General features: G+C 31.9%; 1 protein-coding gene across 50 annotated transcripts in view; it reads right to left on the bottom strand.

Moving 5' to 3' along the window:
- The window catches only part of LOC145328421 (serine/threonine-protein phosphatase 2B catalytic subunit 2-like), a 74,583-nt gene extending 55,909 nt beyond the window's left edge, over positions 1-18,674 (bottom strand). For all 50 annotated transcript variants that reach the window (XM_080172072.1, XM_080172070.1, XM_080172086.1 and 47 more), the window contains exons 1-3: positions 18,453-18,674; positions 4,106-4,206; positions 3,347-3,465 (exon numbers count right to left, since the gene is read on the bottom strand). In XM_080172072.1, coding sequence (XP_080028198.1) covers positions 3,347-3,464 — 118 coding nt within the window. In that variant the 5' untranslated portion in view covers position 3,465; positions 4,106-4,206; positions 18,453-18,674. The remainder of the gene's footprint in view (positions 1-3,346; positions 3,466-4,105; positions 4,207-18,452) is intronic.
- Positions 18,675-22,792: the final 4,118 nt, after the last annotated feature.

Below are 22,792 nucleotides of genomic sequence, written 5' to 3'. Positions count from 1 at the left end.
AATATTTTTCACGCATTTTCTAGTGACTAACCATGCGGGGCTACCCTGTACAAAACATAACCTAAACTTGAGTAATAATAAACACAAAAGATGTATCTCCCCACATTACCTATCCCTTTATCCCTGAATATTAGCCATCGCCTATCCCTGTATCCCTGAATAATAGCCATCGCCTATCCCTTTACCCTGAATATTAGCCATAGCCTATCCCTGAATATTAGCCATTGCCTATCCCTTTATCCCTGAATATTAGCCATTGCCTATCCCTTTATCCCTGAATATTAGCCATTGCCTATCCCTGTATCTCTGAATATTAGCCATTGCCTATCCCTGTATCCCTGAATATTAGCCAATCGCCTATCCCTTTATCCCTGAATATTAGCCAATCGCCTATCCCTTTATCCCTGAATATGAGCCATTGCTTTTCCCTTTACCCTGAATATTAGCCAATCGCCTATCCCTGTATCCCTGAATATTAGCCATTGCCTATCCCTTTATCCCTGAGTATTAGCCAATCGCCTATCCCTTTATCAAGGAATATTAGCCAATCACCTATCCCTTTATCCCTGAATATTAGCCATTGCCTTTCCCTTTACCTTGAATATTAGCCATAGCCTATCCCTTTACCCTGAATATTAGCCATAGCCTATCCCTTTACCCTGAATATTAGCCATTGCCTATCCCTTTATCCCTGAATATTAGCCATTGCATATTCGTTTATCCCTGAATATTAGCCATTGCCTATCCCTGTATCCGTGAGTGAAACTGGTCAAAAGTGTAAAGTGCAGGAAAAATTAAAATACTCCTCTCCTTGCGTTTTTATCAAGGCCTAACAACAAAGCATTTTTATCTCATTCAATTCTGGGAAGGATTATTATGATCGAAATAGATGGAAAGGTGCTTTCCTTGAACGTGCCAAGCAATCACAGAAACCCTACCCCTATTGAAATTAAGGTTGGATAGGGGTAAGTTTTTTTATAGAAAAAATTATTAAACTTATATTCAAAAACCTAAAATTTACATCTATATGTAGAAACCTAAATGTCAAAATGAAAAAAGCCTATAAAAGAATTTAACATATCAAGCATTTCATTTTTTTGTTTATTTTGTTTTTGTGGATTTAAAATTTAAAAGCACAAAAAATTAGAGACAAATAATGTTCACCTAACAATATGAAAGATTTACAAAATGAAAAAAAGTAAAAGTCAACACGCGACATTTCTTAATTGTTTGTTTGTTTTTATTCGGTAACAAAAAAGAATTTTACCCAGGTTTTTTCCCCAACATTTTTGAGGATTAGATTTAAATACAATATTAGAGGGAAATGTTGTAAATTATTATTTAATCCAAAGATTTTTTACAACGTTATATAATTCGTTGGCTCAAAAACGAGAATTTAAATTCCATGATTACTAACTTTTCAATTGATCACTTAATAGACAAAGAGGGTAATTTTGTTTATCATTGTTATGTATGTACATCAATTTACAGTCCATTGTCTTATCCCTTAAAGGTTCCTGACTATTTCTAATTATGTCATTTATAGCATAGTAATAATATTAAAACAACTATCATTAAAAAAAATTAAAAAGGTCTCAAATTACATTTTAAGTTCACGAAGACAATCTAGTTATCGATTTTTAATTTTTAAATTTGGATAGTTAAAAAATAGTAGGAGTTATGAAAATTTAACAAGGAAGAGTTTTAGAGATATTTCGATTGTAATAAACCATCTTCAAGCATCGCATCAACCTACAGGCATCTGTTATCTGATAATTGTGGATTTAGGGATGGAATATTAGACGTTAAATAAATCTTTCCCCAAAAATCATAAGCAAAATCGTAAGACTTTGTTGTCTGATTAAGGTTGGTGGTTAAAAGGGTTGTAGATTAAGTTAATCTAAATTGTCCTCTCCCTCCCTTCAGATAACGAAATATGGACCTAAGTAAATACCAAGAAAAATATACTTAAAGTTGAGAAAAAAAGTTAGAATTAACTTGAGAACATCTACCATAGGATATTACCCACTACAGTGTCATAACATGAAGCGAATTCGCTAGGTGTCTAATTGTAGGTTTGAATCTCGGCCTCACAAAGACGATATAAATGGTTCCTTTTGCTGCTATGTTAGTTGCGCGATACAAAGTTAGAACAATGGGAATGCCTTGGCCAAATACAGTTATCAGGCACATTTAAGACTTACAGACAAAGGTCGTTCAATCTTATGGTTGGCTGTCTTCAGGAAGTTTAGCAATCCTGGACTTCATTAGCAAGATTTTTTAAAACAGGTTATCTTAAAGTGAGCAAACATATCTGCAGATAATATAAATAAATATTTAAGAAGATACTCCTTGACGAATAAAAAAGATTTCTCATGCAATAAAATCATTTCATTTTTAACTCTTATCATTGAAGTTGTACTATCACTTCCGTCAAATGAGTCATTATCAAATCATCAAAAGTGACTTTCCCTTTTAATTCTTAATAAAAGTAACTGTATGCTCGGTCTGTAATAGGTCCAAGGAAGGTTTATAACAATTTTGACAAAGGTTTCCTACACCATCCTTCGACTATGAAAAAATATTTGACTTGTACTTTTAAATTAAAAATTCAAAGTTGAGGGTCAACTGAGGCTTCATCCTTCCCCTCTGTACCTCCCTGTATACCTATAGGTGTAGTTTCTGTGATGTAAAGTAAACTAACACAATAATAAATGCCGATATTTTAACAATCAAAATAAGATTAAATATATTCTGTTTATATTAAAAATATTTCTCTTAAAGCATCTTTAAACTAATTTAAATGCATAAACGTCTAATTCACGAATTTCTCTAGTTTATTATCTATCTAACGAATAATATTGTCATATTAATCTATCTATCCTAAAATACATTGTCATGTTAAATAAAAATATTATTGCAATTCGTCGTCAATTTCTTTAAAATAAGGAAAAATTTCTATGTCAAACGTATGACATTTGGAACTTTATGGCTAACTAGCGCCTTCGCCCCTAGCCACTTGGGCCTTTGCCCCAAGAGGTTCGATCAACCTAATTTTTCATATTTTAGATTTAGAAAAAAGTAAAATAAATTATCTTTTCTTTTGGGGGGGGGGGGGAGGAAGAGTATTTGAAATTTTTTTCTGGGAAAAAGATATTTTTAATTTTTTAGGGGGTTGGGGGAATCCAAACCCCCAAGAAAATGGCTTAAAACAATCACAGGACCAGTAGGTATTTTCTCTGAAGAGTAGAGCCCAATCGGTTCAGTGGTTACTTAGATTTTAAGCTTCAAACAAACACAGACAGACAGACATTGTTATACTTTGAATTATAGATAAAACACTTACTTTTGATAACACGTTCTGTGGTGGTCTGCTTGACTTTGGGGGCGGCGGGGGCGGAATTTGTCGGGGCGGTGGAATTTGAGGACGTGGCCCCCCCGGCACCAGAATTATTCACAGACATTCTAAATAAGAGATGCATGAATTAACAGATAGATGGATAGCTAGATAAATAGATGGATAATAAAGATCGATAGATATTATATGGTTGATCTACAGGGGTTGTTGTAACGGGAAAAAAGGAAAATTACTAGGTAGATTATTAAGGATATACAAATCGAGGAAAACTCCAGCCTCTAGGGGCTTCAAAAAGAAGACAATAGAATAAAACCACCTAAAACAAAATAAAGCTTAAAACACAAGGATGTTTCAACAAGACCAACCAATTCATGTGATTAAAATTCACTGGCTAATTTATTTCATAACTAGCGGCTACGCCCATTGCATCAAGGAGCTCTTTAATCGAAGGGACAGAGAGGCTATAAAAAAGCCAGATCATCTCAATTTAATTGAAAAAGTTGAGATCTGACATGTCTAGTAAGAGATTGTTTCTCTTTATCAATGTCAGATGGTTTAGTTCCAAGGACTCTGTTGGAAGGAAGATTATCAAGCGCATTTTTTTTCTTCAGATGTGTATAATGTATATGGCCTTGAAGTTAGTCTTCCTGGTATTTGCATTAAATGGGAGGTATTTTTTAATGCAGTTTCTGTATTTCATAGAGAAGTGTAGAGTAGCTTCGAACTATAAACATAAACTAAATATACCTGTATATATAATAATTAAGCTAATCTAATCTACTGAATCCAGTTTTGTTGTCTTTATTATGCTGCAAGCCAACAGACTTTTATTCACACCAGTTAGAGACCTGAAATTTATATAAAAACATTAGATTAATAGATAGCTAGACTAGATAAAAATAGAAAGATAGAAGACAACGATAAAGAAAAACTAAAAAGAAAATAAACTGAAATAATTACGGCATGTGTCTCAATTTTTTATATCATAAAAATGTTTTGGTTATAGTACACTAAAACAAAAAAATATTAAATGTTCTAATAAAATAAAAAATTCATTACAATATCAAATTTAAGAAGAGATAATTGGGTTGAAATTCAAAGAAAACCAAGTTTCTTGTAAGAGCTGAGATTAATTTAATTAACGTTATTTTAACATTCAACTACATTTTATTAAAATTAAATTGAATTACACACTGTCAAGGATGATCACGTTCATTTTTGCGTATACAATTGAATACAAGCTTTTAGCTTTAGGCTTTGTTGTTTTGATGTTTCATCGACACTACGTCATAACCAAAGACGATAAAAAAGTAACCTTAGGTCATAAACGATTTCAGACAAAGAACTTTCAATCAAAGGTTTGTTTATGGAATAATAAATTGAATGATTATTAAGATGTATAAAGAAGAAACTTATTTCTAATTACTATTTCTTGATTTGAACTTAATTTATTGCATAAAAGCAAACATAGATTTAAATTATTGTATTTGTCAACTCTCTAAGATAAGCAACACCAATTAAACTTTTGAACTTTAGATGGTGGGTCGGGCATTATTACATTATTTGTCAATTTTACATTTGTAATGAAAAGGAAGTTTGGAAAAAGAGATAAAACCGCATCCTGTATTTAGATATTTAGAATAATTTTTATATAAGTAAGTTTACCATATTAATATGGAGAACCTAAAAATTCGCAATTTTAGGATCTTTCTTGAAGAACAAATTGCATGATTTAATACAAAATATGCCTTTTTATCTTTAAGTAAAGAACTCGATGTTGTTTATTTTGAAACTAGGGGAGCTAATTGGGTGTGCAACCCCCACCTTTTCAAGTTCATAAAATTACTTTCCTGTATCAAGAATCTATATACATGTCTTTGAACTAGATACATCAGTTTTAAAAATGTATTTCTAGAGAAAAGAGACAGCTCGCACTCAAAGGGTTAACCCCTCTTATCTTTCAATTCTTAACTTAATAATATATATGTATCAAAAGTAAATATAAGCGATAAAGCAAATACTTCATAAACTTGTGAAGTTATTAACTAAAATATCATTTATGTACTAATATAGGTTATACTAAAGAAGTATGATGGATGCATGTGAATTGGAGTGCCATCAAAACTAACAGAAGTTGAACAGGTTTTAGGCTATTTTGCTGGTTAAAAAGACATATCTTATTTAAGTAATTAAATCTACAAATCGAAAGTACAAGCTTTCATCAAAATCAATGTATAATTCAGAAACAAAGGCAACACAAACTACCGAAAAGCTTTGCTAGCGAGACTAAAGTAACATATGATATGTGTATATGAATTTTAAATAGAGTTATTTATGTAGTATCACAAATCTAACAAATACAAAGCTACTTTTCTTATATACATATTTATGTATTAGGGTGGACATATTCTTTTAGAACATACAATGAAAAACTCAATTATTTGTTTTTCTAAAAGATGTTCTAATAGATATGTAACAAACCCGAGACTGTGACGCAACATGTAGTGCCGCCGATTGTATTCAGGTTTGTGACAGGTTCAAATCTTTTTTCAATACCACACCGCGTCATAACTAAAGACGTTAAAGACGAATATAGGTAAAATAGGTGGGAATGCTTGGACCTAAGTAGACGTATGAAATTTCTAGACTAAAGTCATTTATTCATAGAGTTGGTTGCCTGAAGAACATTTGGCCGCGCAATCAAGCACTTCATTAGCAAGAAATATATCAGCAACATACAAAAACAAAGATCATACGGCGTATTTAAGTTTAATATGTAACCAACCTAAAAATGAACCCACACTAGCGTTTAGTACTCTCATAGCATAATGTCAAAGGTGGCAAAAAGGTCATAACTCAACCATTTACGGAAACTAACAGGGTTGCTAGGGATATTTGGATCAATACGTTATATGCTTTAGAGTATTTTTTATCAGTGTATTTAACATTTTAATAATTTTAATTAAGTGAAATTTTATTATTCTGCATCATAGCATAAACTTTTACTACTACATAAAAAGAGTAATCAATATAGACTAAGAGTAGATGTACATATCCAATGATGATTCACAAAACTAACCCTTCTGTAGATTACAATAAGTGGTTAAAACGCCGGGACACTCAACTTAATGAACCAACCAATCAAAATCAATATGATTCTCCAAAGTTTTTAATGCGACAAATAAGGAAACGTTATTATAAGACTTTGAGAACTAGTGTATAAACTTTTCTAACTCTCGGAATTACTACTAGAAGTTATGTTTATCGCTGTATACGAACTAACAAACAAATACTAAATTAAAAAGTTTCGGATTTTCAACGGAACCCTATTTACGTTTTGTATGTCATATATAATAATATTCGACTTCCAAACACTAAATATTTTTGAATTTCCGCAATTTTTACAAAATGGATATTTTTACATCAATGATAGATTGGGGTTGTGGGTTGGGATCTTAAAAGGATAAGACAATGGAGGTAATAAGTATCCTCTTAGAAATATTGTTTTCAATTTTGAAAATTTAAGTACCACCCCCCCCCCCCCCCCCCCCCCGACAGAACTATGAACTCTGGCCGCGGCGCTCGGCACCCTTGCCTGCCTAGCCGCATCGCTCGGCTCCCTAGCTTGACTAGCTGCAGCGCTCGGCTCCCTAGCCTGACTAGCTGCAGCGCTCGAGCACCTTGCCTGCATAGCCGCAGCGCTCGGCTCCCTAACCTAAAACCTAACCTAACCTAAAATAGTTGTTCTGTCGGGGGGTACTCAAATTTTCAAAATTGAAAAAAATATTTCTAAGAGGATAACGCCCAATTTTGTATAAAAATATACTTAACTATAAAAAAATCCCCAAAGTTATATCTAAATGATTTGGCAGAACATACACTAAAATCTAAAATTGTTATAGAGACATGGCATTAAAAAATCAATAAAACCTTGCAATCTAATTCTAAATTTTTTACCTATACAATTCAAGGAAAGTATAACATAAAACTAAAAACGGCAATATCATTCAACTTAATTGGTTGGTTGGGAAAATATCAAAACATTCATCTGAACCATTCAAAATAAACTGAAATCTTAGTCTACTCTGTATGTATGACATGTTTCTCCTTCACTTTATTTCCCTTGTTATGATAGAAAGTTATCCTTGTTTATATTTATAATCGACCTTCTGCTAATGCTTTAATTGTCATTGGACACAGAAAAAATATCAGAAAAACAGGCCTTATAATATACATAACATATAAAAAAATAAAACTGTCTGTCAAAAATAGCAGTTATTTATCGCATCTTACTATAGTTTTTCGCCATTATTAAAAATAAGATCTAAACAGTTTTATAATTTTTCTTTTAAACCGATTATCATTTAACAGCAATACGAGAATCCATTTAAAGCCAATAGATCCAGCAATTTTTTAATGAATGCTTCGACCAAAAAAAACATTAATACTTTATCCGATTTTAATGTCAATTTTAACAAATCAAATAATATTTGATTGTAGAACATTTAGCTTTTTATTAGGTGTCCCTGTTCCATATAATTGCAGTTGTTATCAACCAAAACAATCAAAAACCGCCGTGTCAAGGAGTTTCACCTACAAGTTAGGAAAGAGTAAACTTGTTAATTGCAGTTATTATTTTGCTTAACATTAAGAAATATTTAAGTAAAGAATAAAGAATAATAAAATACAAAAAACACCATTAATTTAGTATCATTGAGTATTTTTTCTTTGCATTTAAGAAAGAACGTTTTTAACCTGATAAAAAATCCTCGAAAATTAACGAAGACAAAATTATGCAAAGGCACGAAAATAAAAATCCAGTAAATTCCTGAAATTTCTTGGATTTTAATGATTTTTTATTAATATATAGGAAAGTATAAAGTATAACAGGGAGAAAGGGGACATATCATTGGACTTAAATTTCACTGGTACCCAAAGTTTTGCCTAATTTGTTGGCTAATGAATTTTTATTGTTTGGTTCTTAGCTAGTAGTATCCAAACTTTTTAATAAACAATTTTTAGATTTAGAAGAAGTAATTTTAATCAAAATTGGGGAAGTATATCAATTTATAATCAATTGTCTTATCCCTTAAGATCCCTGAAAGTATATGATTCATGTCTTTGAATTTATTGCTACGTATATATAGGTCAAATTATTTAGTTTTGAATACTTGAATTTAATTTACATTTTTCAGGGAAGAGGGGAACATTGGACTATAAATTACACTTGTACCCAAAGTTTTAAAACAGTCACTTTGGGTGCCTTTATACAATTTTCTTTTATACATTTAATTAAGATAAAAAAAACAATATATAGTAGCTTAAAAAAAATATTCCTAACTTGTGGAATTTGTTAGAAGGATCTAAAAATTATTTTATTTATACTTAGTTAACGAAGAGCTATAATTTTAGACATTAAATTACAAAATACTTCATATATAGTTATAAAAATCTGTCAACCATAAAATTAATTACAATGGAAATCCATCATATTATCTTGTTAAGAGAAATTATAAAACAATGAAAAAAATTTCAAGTACTTTGTTATTATCAATTAGAGAGAACTTCTTAAAATAACAAAAAATCTATAAGAATATAAAAAATGTATCAACATTAAAGATCTTTTTATATACTATATCTTCAAATAATTTCAAATTAAAAGCTAGGAAATAAATGATAACCATATTGACTTATCCATACATAATGCCCTAACCCTGCGGGGCTATCCTGTACCCAATATAACCTAACCTAACCAAAACACAAGATCATATTTCCCCCCTCCCACCTGAAATATAAATCAATGCAATATGATGCAGGTTTTTCTGTGCTCGGCAATGCACTTTAGGGGAAACCTCATTTATTTTTTTAAGCATTTTTATTCATATAAAATATCAATTTATTTTTGTAAATGTTAATATTGATAAAATGTGTTGGTTTCCCATAGATGTATAAAATATATAAATATAGAAAATCTTCAATGCATACAATATTTTAATGTTATTTTTGCGTATGTTATTTAATTGGTGTTTTTTTGGAGATTTTTTTACCAACCTCCCGACCCGACTTATGTAAAGTAGAACCATAACGGATCTTTAGGTGAAATCAAAAAACTGACTAAAGACCTCCTCCTTCTTTTTTTATATGAATAATTAAGATGATCTAAATTAATATGTTTTATTAGCTCGGTGTTATTATTAGCTGAACTTAAGTGATGAGTATACTAAAAGTTGCACGGACTTTTTGGGAGGTTTGTCAAAGTCTGACCTTATGTTTATGAATGAAAGTTAAAGAAAAATAACACTTATTGTAGATTAGCTGCGCTATTTATTACGCAAAGAGTGCATTAATATTATCTCATATTTGAAAATGTAATTTAAAATTGACAAACAAGTAAATACATAATTAACTATTAAATAACACACAAAAATATAACAATTAACAGTACGATCACATACCTATTTAATAAACAAGGATGACAACATCCATAAAAGCGAAGCTCTGAAACAATATGACAGACGAACATTAACTTTTGTTGAGTGTCAGAACTGAATATACAAAATATGAAAATATAAGGTTTGACAAAATTATACGTAAATTTGTTGCAAAACTTCTTAAATACAGAATTCTGTTTAAGGACATACTGACATTTTTAATACTTGATTATAGAGATGCTTCGCTCATAGTATTGTACCTTATTGTAATAGGAATCAGTAATAAAAAAATCAGATCAATCGGATATTTTTATCACATAAAAAGTTGTTATTAAATAAGTAAAAAAATCAACATGTTTAAAATGGACGTACGGACATTCTGGTAACGATTATAGAGTTGCTACGCTTTCTAAATCGTACCTAACTACTACAGGAATTGCCATGCAAAGTTTGAAAACGATAGGACAATTCTAACATGCCTAAATTAATGAATAAAATCGAACTATCTCGGACGGACCCTAATTATAGAAGAGCTTCGCTTTTAAAAATCTAATTTTGAACTAAATGAAAGTTATAGCAGATTCTACATTATTTCAAGTTGGCGTTAAAGGGGTTTAATGACTAATTATAAATATAGAAAAGCTTTGCTTCTTAACAATTTTATGACGTATTTAAGCTTTAAGATTTTAAACAGAAATTCGCATATATGTCTGTCTTTAGTTAGTAACATAGTTGGAGAGGAACAATTTTTATAATAAACTTCACTCTAAGCTTGCAAATATTGGGGTATAAAAATTAATTTTCACATAACCAGGAAGGGAGGGGATAGTGGACTTTAAATCATGCTAGTAACCAAAGTTTTTTATATATTAAAATAAACTCAGTTAATATTTTCATAACTTGGGGTACTTTCGTTAAATTTTTCTTGGTTGGTTGTTACTAGAAGTGACCAAACTTTTTAACCATTAATTTTTAACTTCAAAATTAGTAGTAATATTACATTGGGATGTGCATCAATATATTGTCCATTGACCTATCCCTTACGATGCCTGATAATTGAACAATGAAGTTTTGACTTTCAAAGATTTTTTTAACAGAAAAAATGCCCCCGTCCCATGGAATATCCTCATAAATATATCACACTTTTTATGCTACATTTGGAAATACTGAAAAAGTTTCAAAACTTAGTTTACAATGCCCCAAAAAGCATTAAACTAGTGCTGCTTTCCCTCAAAAATCCATTGAAAATTAGAACCATCTAGCCCCCAACCCCTATATCCCAATAGGAAATCCACCACAATAAACCAGATATAAGACACCATGCAACTATATATGATAATAAGCGTGTGCCTTCTAACGCAAAAGCTGCGCTTGAATTTTGTAATTGATTAATGCTTGAATGTAAGTTGTAATAATTGAAAAGCTTAGCAGGGAGTAAGGGAGGGGACAATGGATCGAATATTCAATTTTTAGGAGTCTCAGACTTCGGGGACTGGCTTAAAGGGAACATGCAAGAATTTAGCAGTTTCTAACCAATCTTGGGGACCAATTATGAATGACGTCACGCAAAATCATGCATAATCTCGCGGCAAACTAGCGCGTCAACAAAAAGATAAACAATAACAAGCAGACAGAATATTTTGATATTGAAAATTATTTTGTAAATTGAATCATTACATTTTTTATGTCTAATTCTTGTTTAATGTTAATTCATTCCGATTAGTGCGTTGTAGAAAGAAATTATATTAAGATTATTAGTTATTATGAGCAAAGCCTTCCTATAATTAGGTCCCGCACATTTGTACGTCCGTAACGGTTAGCTCTTTTCGTTACTTTAGACATGTTAGATGTTTCTTGTTGATTTAATGTAAAGGAAAAAGTTTTTTGTCTTTAGCTTAATATTTCTGTAATTAATGATCCGATTAATTTCAAAATTTTAGGGAAAATTCACGAAGTCCTGAGTTGTTCAAGGTTTGTTTATCATTAAAATCTCAAGATGGTGTTATTTTATTTTTCTGTCCTGGATGCTAGGAGCGAAGCTACCAGTTATCCTAAGATATGTTACTTAAACCTTAAGATCTTTAAAATTAAGATGTACTTATGTTCTCAACTATTTTATTTATGTATGAAATTTTGACGCAAGGTATCTCATTTTTATTTTGTTAAATAAAATAACTTGAGTTAAAAGTTCTGTAGGAAGGTAATTGTTTTAGTAAGTTTTGTAATATAATTATTTAAAGGCTTTTTCATGTCTAAGCTTTTTAATAAATACAATAAAAAAATTTGGGTAAAAGATGTTGTAAAAGTAAAATGGTAGGTATGTTTCCTTAATTTTCCAAAGTTCAAATAATAACAATTATGGAAATGAATTGTAAACAAGGGTTTTGATCTCTAGAATCAAAGGCTTGTAGTAAAGCATCAGTTAAAGGATGGTGCATTTCGAATTAAAAACAATTCAAAAAGTCAAAAATTTCCACTAAAGGTTGCTATATTGCAAATACTTGTTTTTTCTGGAAATATCTGGGTTTTCAACCTTAAAGGGTCACAACTATAAAATTGAATTAACTGCCCTGCCCATTGTCCCCTCCCTTACTCCCTGAAAGCTTAGACATTCAATTTTAGATTTATGGTCAAGTTACTAGAAGGATAAGACAATGGACGATAACTTAATTTATATTATAATTGTGTTTTAAATTCTGCCTTAAATATGATACCTATATATGATAAATATAAGATACCTATGATACCTATAAGATAAGGTTAATTTATATCACGCCATTTTCCTTTACCTCCCTGAGTTATTCTAAATAAGTATTTTCAATATTTATCCACTAAGGTACTTTAAGAGAATTAAATAACAGTTAAGTACAAATAGATTTATTATTACTTTGATCTACCACCAGATTATCTGAACTCTTTAAAAGGGAATCTTGTAGCTAGTTAAAATGACGAACCCCAAACCAAATCCACCCAAACGACATTGACGACAATCTTCTATAGCCATTAGAACAAATGACAATAAATGTTCATTTTTTTAACCTGATAAAAATATTTTGGCAAAAAAGCTATCGTAAGATGCTAAAATTGAGGTAAAAAAACACTCAAAAAGCATAAAAACGTTTTTTATACACTAAAGCAAAATTTCTATTATTTTTCTATGCGGCTGTTATTGTTTGAGTATGTTGTGTTAGAATAATAGACTTATTATTACTAGATAGATAAGACTCCTCCAATACTTACTAGGTTAATTGATAGTAAGATTGTTAAGAGCTAGGAACAGAGGGAAAAAATTGTGACATCCCCCCCCCACCAAAAAAAAATAGTAAAAAAATTCCCTGGACCGATGAAAAGCTTCACTAATGGATAACCGTATCAATCAAGCGGTTAGAGAGATTTTTTGGTATAACAGACATTCATACTATTACTTTTACATATAGATTAACTGCTTTTTCTTAAAATAGCGGCTTCGCCACTAGCCTCTAGGGGCTTTGCCTCAAGAGGTAATTATAAAAAATAAAAAAATTAAGTACTACTGGTGCTGCTGCCAGTAGTTTTATGTGAACTTCCCCATAAACAAAAAAAAATGGGTGGGGGTTTGGGGGTGTCCCACCCCCCAAGAAAATAGCCTAAAACCACCACAGGAGGACCAGTAGGTATATTCCCTGAAGAGTAGAATCCGATCGGTTCAGTGGTTACAGAGATCTTAAGGGACAGACGGACGGACAGACAGACAGAGTTCCACTTTGTATAATAGACTAGCGGCTTCGCCCCTAGCCTCTAGGGGCTTTGCCCCAAGAGAAGATTTAAAAAGTTAAGGAAAAATTCGTAAGGATATCTCCTACAAAAAAATATCTCCTTAAATAAATAAAAAAAAAAATGGGGGGTATTTTTTTGGTTTTTGGGAGGGGTTGGGGCCCGGGGGTGTCCCACCCCCCAAGAAAATAGCCTAAAACCACCACAGGACCAGTAAGTATATTCCCTGAAGAGTAAAATCCGATCGGTTCAGTGGTTACAGAGATCTTAAGGGACAGACGGACGGACAGACAGAGTTCTACTTTGTATTATAGATTAAAGAAGTAAATCCTTTTCTGTCTAGATCTTTTATGTAAATGAATAGTCTAATCTCAGTCTATTGTTGTAATTCTTATGTCAATTCTTTGATTGTTATTTGTTTACTTTAAACTTTAGGGAGTTCACAAACAAATTAGATAGATGGATATATTCTACAGAGTTCTGGATGTTAAAATAGTTAAATGATAAATATTCAGCGTATTTTTCTTCTGTTACAGTAAAAAGATAAAAATAAACAGGCAAATCCTTATACTAAAGTAACAGGATGTCTGTGTGTTTGTACCGAAGGATCTCACTAACTGCTGAACCGATCGGGTTCTCCTTTACAGGGTAGATTCTCATAGGTCCTGGGAAGGTTTATAACTATTTTTGGGGAGGGTACCACCACCCTCCCATGAGAAATCACCCCTAGAAAAATATTACCCCTTCCCAAAAAAGAGACTTAAACGAAACATAAACCAATTATTTCTCTAATTAAATATTTTAAATAAAAAGAACATTCAAAGTGCCACTAGAGGCCTCTAGGGGCGTAGCCGCTAGTACATAGAAATTCTGCGAACCCAGGAGGGTTAAATGAGTAATCTTTTACACATTTTGTAATGACAATAAAAAAAAGAACATAGCAGACTAAAGATTTTAGTAAAAGTAATCTCAACAACAGACTACAAAACGTTAAGACGTCTATCTACAGCAAAATTAAATATAAAACCAACCATTTGATTGCACGATTTTTTATGCTGAAGTTCTAACTGTGAATGGTGATGAATTGCACATGTTTATAAACAAGTCACTCCTCCTATTTTTACTAATAGCAGATGCACCCCTAGGAGTTCAATAAATAGCTTAAAACTATTCCAAAGCTTCAAGACACATAGAAAGCATCTTTTAAATGGAGAACTCGATTGGTTCAGTGGTTGGCAATATATTGACAGACAAATAAACCTTATTACAAAGGCAACAGTGGGAAATTCTTTTATAACTCAATTATAAAGCTAGGGAATGCAATGACAATGCAATTTTCATTCCTGCAAGGTGTCAAGGAGTTTTCTTACTACAGATTTAATACAAGCATGTATGAGGACGAGATACATAAAAGGGAGGGAGGGCACATTAGGTTGTTAATATACTGGTAAATTTTGATTGATTGATTGAAGATGTAAATCTATTTATCGTCTATTGTCTTATCCCTAAAGAATTCTGGATACTTAACAACTCGCTATATTATATTGCCAATAACCTATACCCAAGCCTGCTGAGTTTTCTTTCTTGGGCCCTACCTAACCTATCCTCAAGTTAAAATTCACCATAATTCTAAATAAGGATATGATTTCAAATAAATATAAGTATCTTTCTCACATATTTCAAAAGATAAAAATAAGAAGTTTAGATATACAATATGCAAAATATGCACATTTATTCTATATATAAGAATAATATATATACTACAAATAAATACAATGAAATATTAAGCTCTTTACATTATGACGTTTCTCGTCCCTCCCCCACTCCACTCCCTCGAGACTTTACAAAAATACAGAGAACTTTTACAAAACCGGGAATCAGGGGGGAAGGGGGAGGTGGTATGACATAAGGGGAATATTTCCCAATAGGGGAAAGATTACAAGGAGGTGGGGGGGAATGCATATCAGCTGACTGACTGAGACTATCTATTTTTAAGCCAAAACATTACGTATTCCAGATATTCGATAATAAAAAGTAATATACCTATCTATCTATACCTATCAAAATAAATATCTTAGAATTTCCAAGATTCAGAAAAATCTGTGGTAGCCTAGGTTACTTTTGACACAATTAAAAAAGAAATAACCTTCCCCCCCTCCCCCTTATTCTTAACATACATCATTACTTTCATATTATGTATTATATCTATAATACAAAGTAGCTTGAGGTCTGTCCGTCTGTCACTTAAGATCTCGGTAACCACAGACCCGATCGGATTCTACTCTTCAGGGTATATACCTATTGGTCCTGTGGTGGTTTCAAGCTATTTTCTTGGGGGGTTGGACACCCCAACAAATAAATTTTTTTTTAAATTACCTCATGGGGCAAACCCCCTAGAAGCTAGGGGCGAAGCCGCTAGTTTTATTAAAAAGGAGTAAACCTTTATTAAAACATTAAGATTTTAGATTATTATCTTTATTAAATACATTTTCCATTCAAATACAGTTCTTTATTAAATTCTTTCATGTATTCAATTATAAGATGCGCAGCTTCTCTATAATCAGCTGATTGTCTCACACAAACATAATATTCTTATTTATTTAAATATATAAAATTGGTCTGAGGGCGGTGGAGGGAGTATATTTCTACCCATATGTCAAAATTATGTTTTAAGCCATTGAATGACAGCAAAATTAGCAGGCTATAAGAAAAATTGCAAGAAAACGAAGCAATTTGTCTTTAAAATTAACAAGGTTTAAGACCAGTGCATGCTCAGTTTTGTAGGAGGATGAAAACAAAACAGGCTTCCTCAATTAAGAGGGGTTTCGACACCCTCATCCAAACGCCTAGGATTCTCACTGATTCAAGAAATCATAAAGTATACAGTAACAAGCCGTTTTCACTCCAAAGGGGGGGCATAGGCCGCTGACCTTTGTCAATATTCCTGTAACAATGTGGCTTTTTAGTGGATAAGGGAAAGGGTTGTCAGCTCTAAGCCCTATGATTACGGTGTAAAGCGTCCATTTGCCCATCAGACAACCAACCCTTTGATTGCAAGACCTTTGTCTGAAAAGTCCTAACTGTAAATGGTAGTGAGTTGCGCCTGTTTTTAGGCCAAGGCATCCCCCATACTATATAGCTACTCTAGAGAAAGTCTGCAGACCTGTAACTATATTTATACGTCAATGTTATTTAATAATCACGATTTCTCAGAAGGGTATGCTGTGCTCTTTTTAGATCCTTGTCATATTGAATTTATATATGAATACATAATTAAAGAATTTTGTAACAATATTGAAAATAATTTTTCAAAAATAACTTAATAAGAGAATCAATTCCCCCCCTCCCACACTTGTTATACAACCTTATTAACCAAATAAATACTACCCTGCGGACAATGACGTCCAAGCTTTTTTTTAGATGGAAGGGGGAGGGATAGAGGGTTTTAAAGCTTTGAGGGGGTAAATTAAGTGGTTTCAAAGTTTCAGAGGGGTTAACAAACCCTAAATAACCTATCCTAAATTAAAACCTATCAAAATTATATTTATTCAAAGAGTCCAATTGTGCTCAACTTACAGCTAAAGGGAAACCGCCATTAATTTCTTTATCTAGTTAGACAACCTATTATCTATTTTCTTTTGTCAAAAAGATTTATGAATAAAAGAATATAACAATTAACTTAGATTTACAGGATTGACCAAGATCTTACTGAACACATTTAAAGAGATGATTCCAACAAGTGCAGTTTATTTACTTTTAAACTACTTTTAACTATAGCATTTTGAAGAAGATTCAAAGTTTTATTAGAACGTTCTCTCAATAGTTAGCCTAAAATCTTTGGGTCCTTTAATCAAATCTTTATCGGTTGGTTCAAACTAGCAGTGTCAATACTTTTCCACCAATAATTTTAATCTACAGAAGTGTGATACTGTTTATCATTATCATGGTTGTACATTAATTCATCCACCATTGTCTTATACCGTAAAATCGCAGGTTCAATATAAAAAAAATTGGCTTAATTCCCTTCTTCGAATTATACTTTAAAATTGTGTGTTTCTACAATAAGAAGGTATTAATAAGAAATAAACAAGAAAAAGAAACTGGCAACAGGTATATGACAAAAACTTAAATAAACTAATTCTAAGGTATCAGTTCTCTGATAGGTGGTTAGGGTGCTTGCTTAGGACACCTGTCATTGCATGGCATAAGATAAACTATAATAGCTCCTTGTCATAATGAGCAACCAGCGAATGAAGCGTAACACTTAGTACATTCGCTGCTAGTTGGGTAGGTGATGCGTTAAAATCACGGCTGCCATAATATCGTCATAACGAAAGACTTTATAAGTAGCACCCACTGTTGCTATGTCAGTTGCGCGACAATTATAGTAACAGGGGGAATGTCTAGGCCCAAAACAGGCGTAACTCATTAGCATGCACGGTTAGAATTTCCATTATAAGGACGTTAGTGCCTTGAGACCAACGTCCTACGTTGCTATCAACCTTACCAAGAGGTATATAAGAAGGAGTTGGTATATATTTTTTATCTAATATATGGTTGCATCTTATCTTATCCCTTTATCTAACCAGACTGATATCCATTTAAAAATAAATAGAAATATATAGGTACATACAAACATAAATTCTTATTAGAGTTAAATAACAGTCCAATAGAAAATACATAGATAGGTATATATTAAAGTTAATTAAAAGAAAAACAAAACATGTACTTTAAATTAAAAATTCCATTCTTTAAAAAGATTGAATTTCTATAGAATCTTTCATAAAAGAAAATATATTTTGAGGAAATTTCTTAATGGGACACATGCCGTAAAATTATTAACTTAAGATAATCAAACGTAATTTAAGAGATAAAGCATGTAGAAAGATAGAAAAATAGTAGGTACCTACCTAAATCCAAATAATAGATGAAGGTGTGTGTGTGTGGGCGTGTGTGTTGAATATTATCCAATCATGCTCTGTCAGGCGGGTGGTCGGTCTAGCTATAAAGATAGATAGATAGCTACTCTATGGATAGATAGATAGTTATCTACCCCTCTGACACACACTCACTAAGACTAAACTAATCACTTCAACTAAATAGTTCCACAATATTTATATTATTGGCTATCTGAAATAAATAGGTAGGTATTTAGATTTTAGCTACTACATTAACAAGACATGTTACTTTGCCAATATAGAATTGCGGTGAGGTCAGGAAAACAGCTTAAAATCACCCCCAAGAAAAAAAAGCTTTCCAGAAAAAAGGCAACACAACCCAACAATCAACATTTGAGATATCTAGCTTCAGAGAAAAGAAAATTTACTTTTTTATATTACAGGATAGCTCCACAAGGTGAAGTGTAAAAATGCTTCCCATTAAAGGAGAACAATATCTATATCAGTCAAGCGGTTTGCGAGATCTATAGATACAGACACACATATATTCTACTTCTTCTATTCAAGGAAATAACAATCCCTGCATAAATCAAAATGGACAAAAAATTGCGTCATATTCAGAGAGAAAAAAAGTGAAGGGGTTAGAAAAAAAAGATTGTCCATAGATACGCTTTTAGTGCGTCATGGAAATTTTAAGCCTCGATGAAAATATACTACAAATATATCGCTGTCATATTTAAAAGCGCAGCTACTCTATACCTAGGATTTATTGTAGGTACTAAATTAAATATCAATCTGCTTAAAAAGCATAGCGTTATATAAAGAGGTCACTGAGTCGCTAACCACTGAACTGATTGAGGAAACTTTATCCGAGTCTCGGGATAACATTTGACCTTTCAGATTTAAATTTTAGGATAGTTATAGGCTTTTTCACGACGTATATCTATTCCTTTGGATAGTCTCTAGATGCTAGGGGCGCGGGCAACCACTAGTTATCGCTATGATCGTAAAGGACAAAATAGCCGTTCTAAAATCCTTATGAAAGTCAGCACATCTTGTTTATTATTAGTATGAGTAGCGAAGCTACTTTATAATTTGAAATGTCCGTCTATCAGAGACAGAAAGGGGGAAACGGGATTTTCTCGGCTCCTTTAAAAGATAGTGAAATTTTCAGGGATTAAATATGTTAACATTCACCAAGTTTCATTAAGATTCGTCAATTGGTTTATGTGCTAGATCGATTCCTACATTTTTAAGTTTATGATTTTCTCAACTCCTATTCAAAATAGACAGCTGAAATTTTCAGGGATTGAATACTTTATCTAGTTTTTATCGAGATTTGCTTATTGGTTGGGGTGCTAATTCGATTCCTAGATTTTTAAGTTTTCATGATTTTCTTTATTCCTATTTGGATAGAAGGCTGATATTTTTATGGATTAAATAAGTTCACAATTTACATATCCCCACAAAATTTTATTAAGATTATCATTTGCTTATTGGTTGAGGTGATAGATCGATTTAGATTTTCACGTTATAAAATCTTAAGAGGTTTCGTGATTTTTTAGTTTTTTTTATGAAACTGCTCTAGTTTTTTTCCGGATATCCATCCATAACTTAAGCTTCGCTACTTATGGATGTTGTCACCCTTGTTTATTACACAACTTAGGTATTATTTTGTAAAGCTAAGATTTCTTTTAATTAGCATAGTTTCGTACGTCCGTTCAAAAGGGAAAGATTTGATTGTTAATTAATGCATGTTAGAATTGTCCCATCGAATTAAAACTTAACATAATAATTTAGGTACAATTTGGAAAACTTAGCAGCCCTATGGTAGTAAGCAAAACGTCTGCATTTCTATTTTAAACATTTTGATTTTATATAAAGATATTTCTATTATTTTTTACATGGAAACATTAAATAGGTACCCACCTACCATGCAAATAGGTATAAAAAAAATTCCTCAGATTTTGAATTATTTTAATTTTTACACCAAATCTCAATTCGATTAAAAGTTTCTTAGTCCGTCTGATTAGTTAAGATTCGCTTTTAGATGTTGTCATCCTTATTTTTAGCCTATTGAATTCTATAATAAATCATTTTCAAAATAATTTTGCTCTAGCTATATTTTTTCTTAATAAAATTTTTCTTAATGTGGTTGGTAATAATATTCTACACCTAGATAAACTAACTTCCCTATGGCTTCAAGTTAACTTTAAGGGTTAAGGTCTCATGTCATGCCCCCCAAAACTTTGCAGCAATTTCACTAAATCTATAAAATACTATAACGCTAAATTCTCAATTTCAGGGATAGTTCTCAGGATTGCTTTAGGCTATTCTATATATTGAATAAAGTTTTTGGGAGGGTTTGGGCTATTTTTAGCCGCTTGCAAAAACTGGTGACAAATAAATCTACCAACGAATTTTTAAATAAGTGCATAATTGAAGAGAAAACTAGATCTTACAAGACATGGATAATAAAATTTGTAGTAAAAAAGCAGTAAAATATTTAATTCGGAAAAAATGTGCAATTTATAAAAATAAATTAGGTACGTATAAATACTTTTTTATTTTAAAAATAATAGTTCATTAACAAAAGTAGCGGAACATCTCTGTAATTAGGGCTCTAAAACATGAATGTACATCTGTACGTCATTGACAAACTAGTAAAAACTTTTTTATAAAAACAACAAACAACCTAGCTACAGCGCCCTTGTGTTCTAAAAAATAGCATAAAACTGTCCCAAAAGGCTTTAGTAAAAATACCATAACCGAATAGGGACTCCCTATTATGGGAGTGAAGCTGCCCTGAAACGGTGAACTCAATCGATTCAGTGGTTAGCAAAATTGATAGACAATCACTACTTTATATATTTGCAGATTTAAGTTTTTAAAAAAATAAAATTATTTTTTAAAAAGTGTACTGTACGTAAGTCACGTGTTGTGATCGATTAAAAATCAGCTGAAATTTCAATACTTCATTTCAACTAAATAGCGTGCTACGCTAACTTCGGCATGTTTATCAATTTTAAGGACATTTTAAAAATAGGGCTTGTCTTATAATATAAAACATAAGACAGAAAATGTGAGATGTAAAAATAATATTTTATCACTAAATTTTAAGGACTTTTAAACTTGCAGAGCATTTTTCATATTTTTATCTCTACTTAGTTTTAAATTATTTATTTTAGCAGCACAGCTAGCTACTCTATAATTAGAATTTGTCCGTACGTCTGTCTGTCCATCCGATATGATAAGTTAATTAATTCACATTTGTAAAAATGATAATAACTCAGCTGCTATGCAGGATAGGTGTCTAAGATTTATAAAAAAAAAATATATTGTATAACAAAATGGCCGTATATACTATTATATTACAAGATGGGATAGAAAAAAAGATATTTTTAGCACTTTTAAAGCAATTTTAGGCAGAGTTTTACAATTTGGAGACACTTTCAAGTAATTATGAAGGCTTTTAAGAGCCCACAGTTCAACATATACACTTTTTAATCACTTTTTTACAATTATCAAAATTGTTTCACCCACTGATACACTTTACACACACACACAGAAAAATGAATTTTGTGTGTGTGCGTATGTCGGTGTACATTTGTGTGTGTGTGTGAGTGGCTCATATCAATAGGAAGGAAAAAGGGGTGTAACATAAAAGAGAAGACTTTTTCCGTTTATTTATCCTCTGAAAAGGGTATGGGGTAGTACAGCCTCTGTACTTCCCCTTCCTCCCCCACCAACACTTCCCCCTAGAGACCAGCCATTCAGGGTAGGGAAAGGGAGGAAAGTAGGGATAGATTGATAGCAAGGAGAAAGAGAGTAAGAGCAAGTAAGGAAGGAAGGCTCACTTTGGAGCATAAAGAATCTTAGATCCCCCGTCACATTGAAAAATCAGGCTACTTGGAGATACACTTAATTCTGATTTTTATGATTTATATTCATAGAAACAGCAATCACTCACGACACGACGAGACAACACGGCCGTATGATATGAGAAGTCAAGGTGCAGCAGCTCAGCTGTGTACAGTGTGTGTGTGAGGGTGTGTGTGTACAGCAGAAAGAAGATAAAACAACCAGCGGTCCCGCATTAATTTTATTCAAAATCCGCAATATATGGAAATTCTCAAAATTTTTCTCATAATCCTATTATTTTGATTTTTATATCAAAAGGCAAGAAGTTTTATTTCTTTTACTCATAAACCGTAAAATGAGAGCGTACAATTTCTGGCGGCACTTTTGTTCGGATATTAGGAATGTGGAAAGGGGAATGGAGTGGTTGTAAGTTGCCAACCTTAGCCCTTTCATAGAATACCATATTTCTTTGGGTAACAGGTGAATCTGAA

This window comes from Acartia tonsa, chromosome 9 (genome assembly GCF_053477335.1).
Source record: "Acartia tonsa isolate MP-2025a chromosome 9, ASM5347733v1, whole genome shotgun sequence".
NCBI classification, from domain to species: Eukaryota; Metazoa; Arthropoda; class Copepoda; order Calanoida; family Acartiidae; genus Acartia; species Acartia tonsa.
This window is presented reverse-complemented; position numbering and strand designations above follow the sequence as displayed.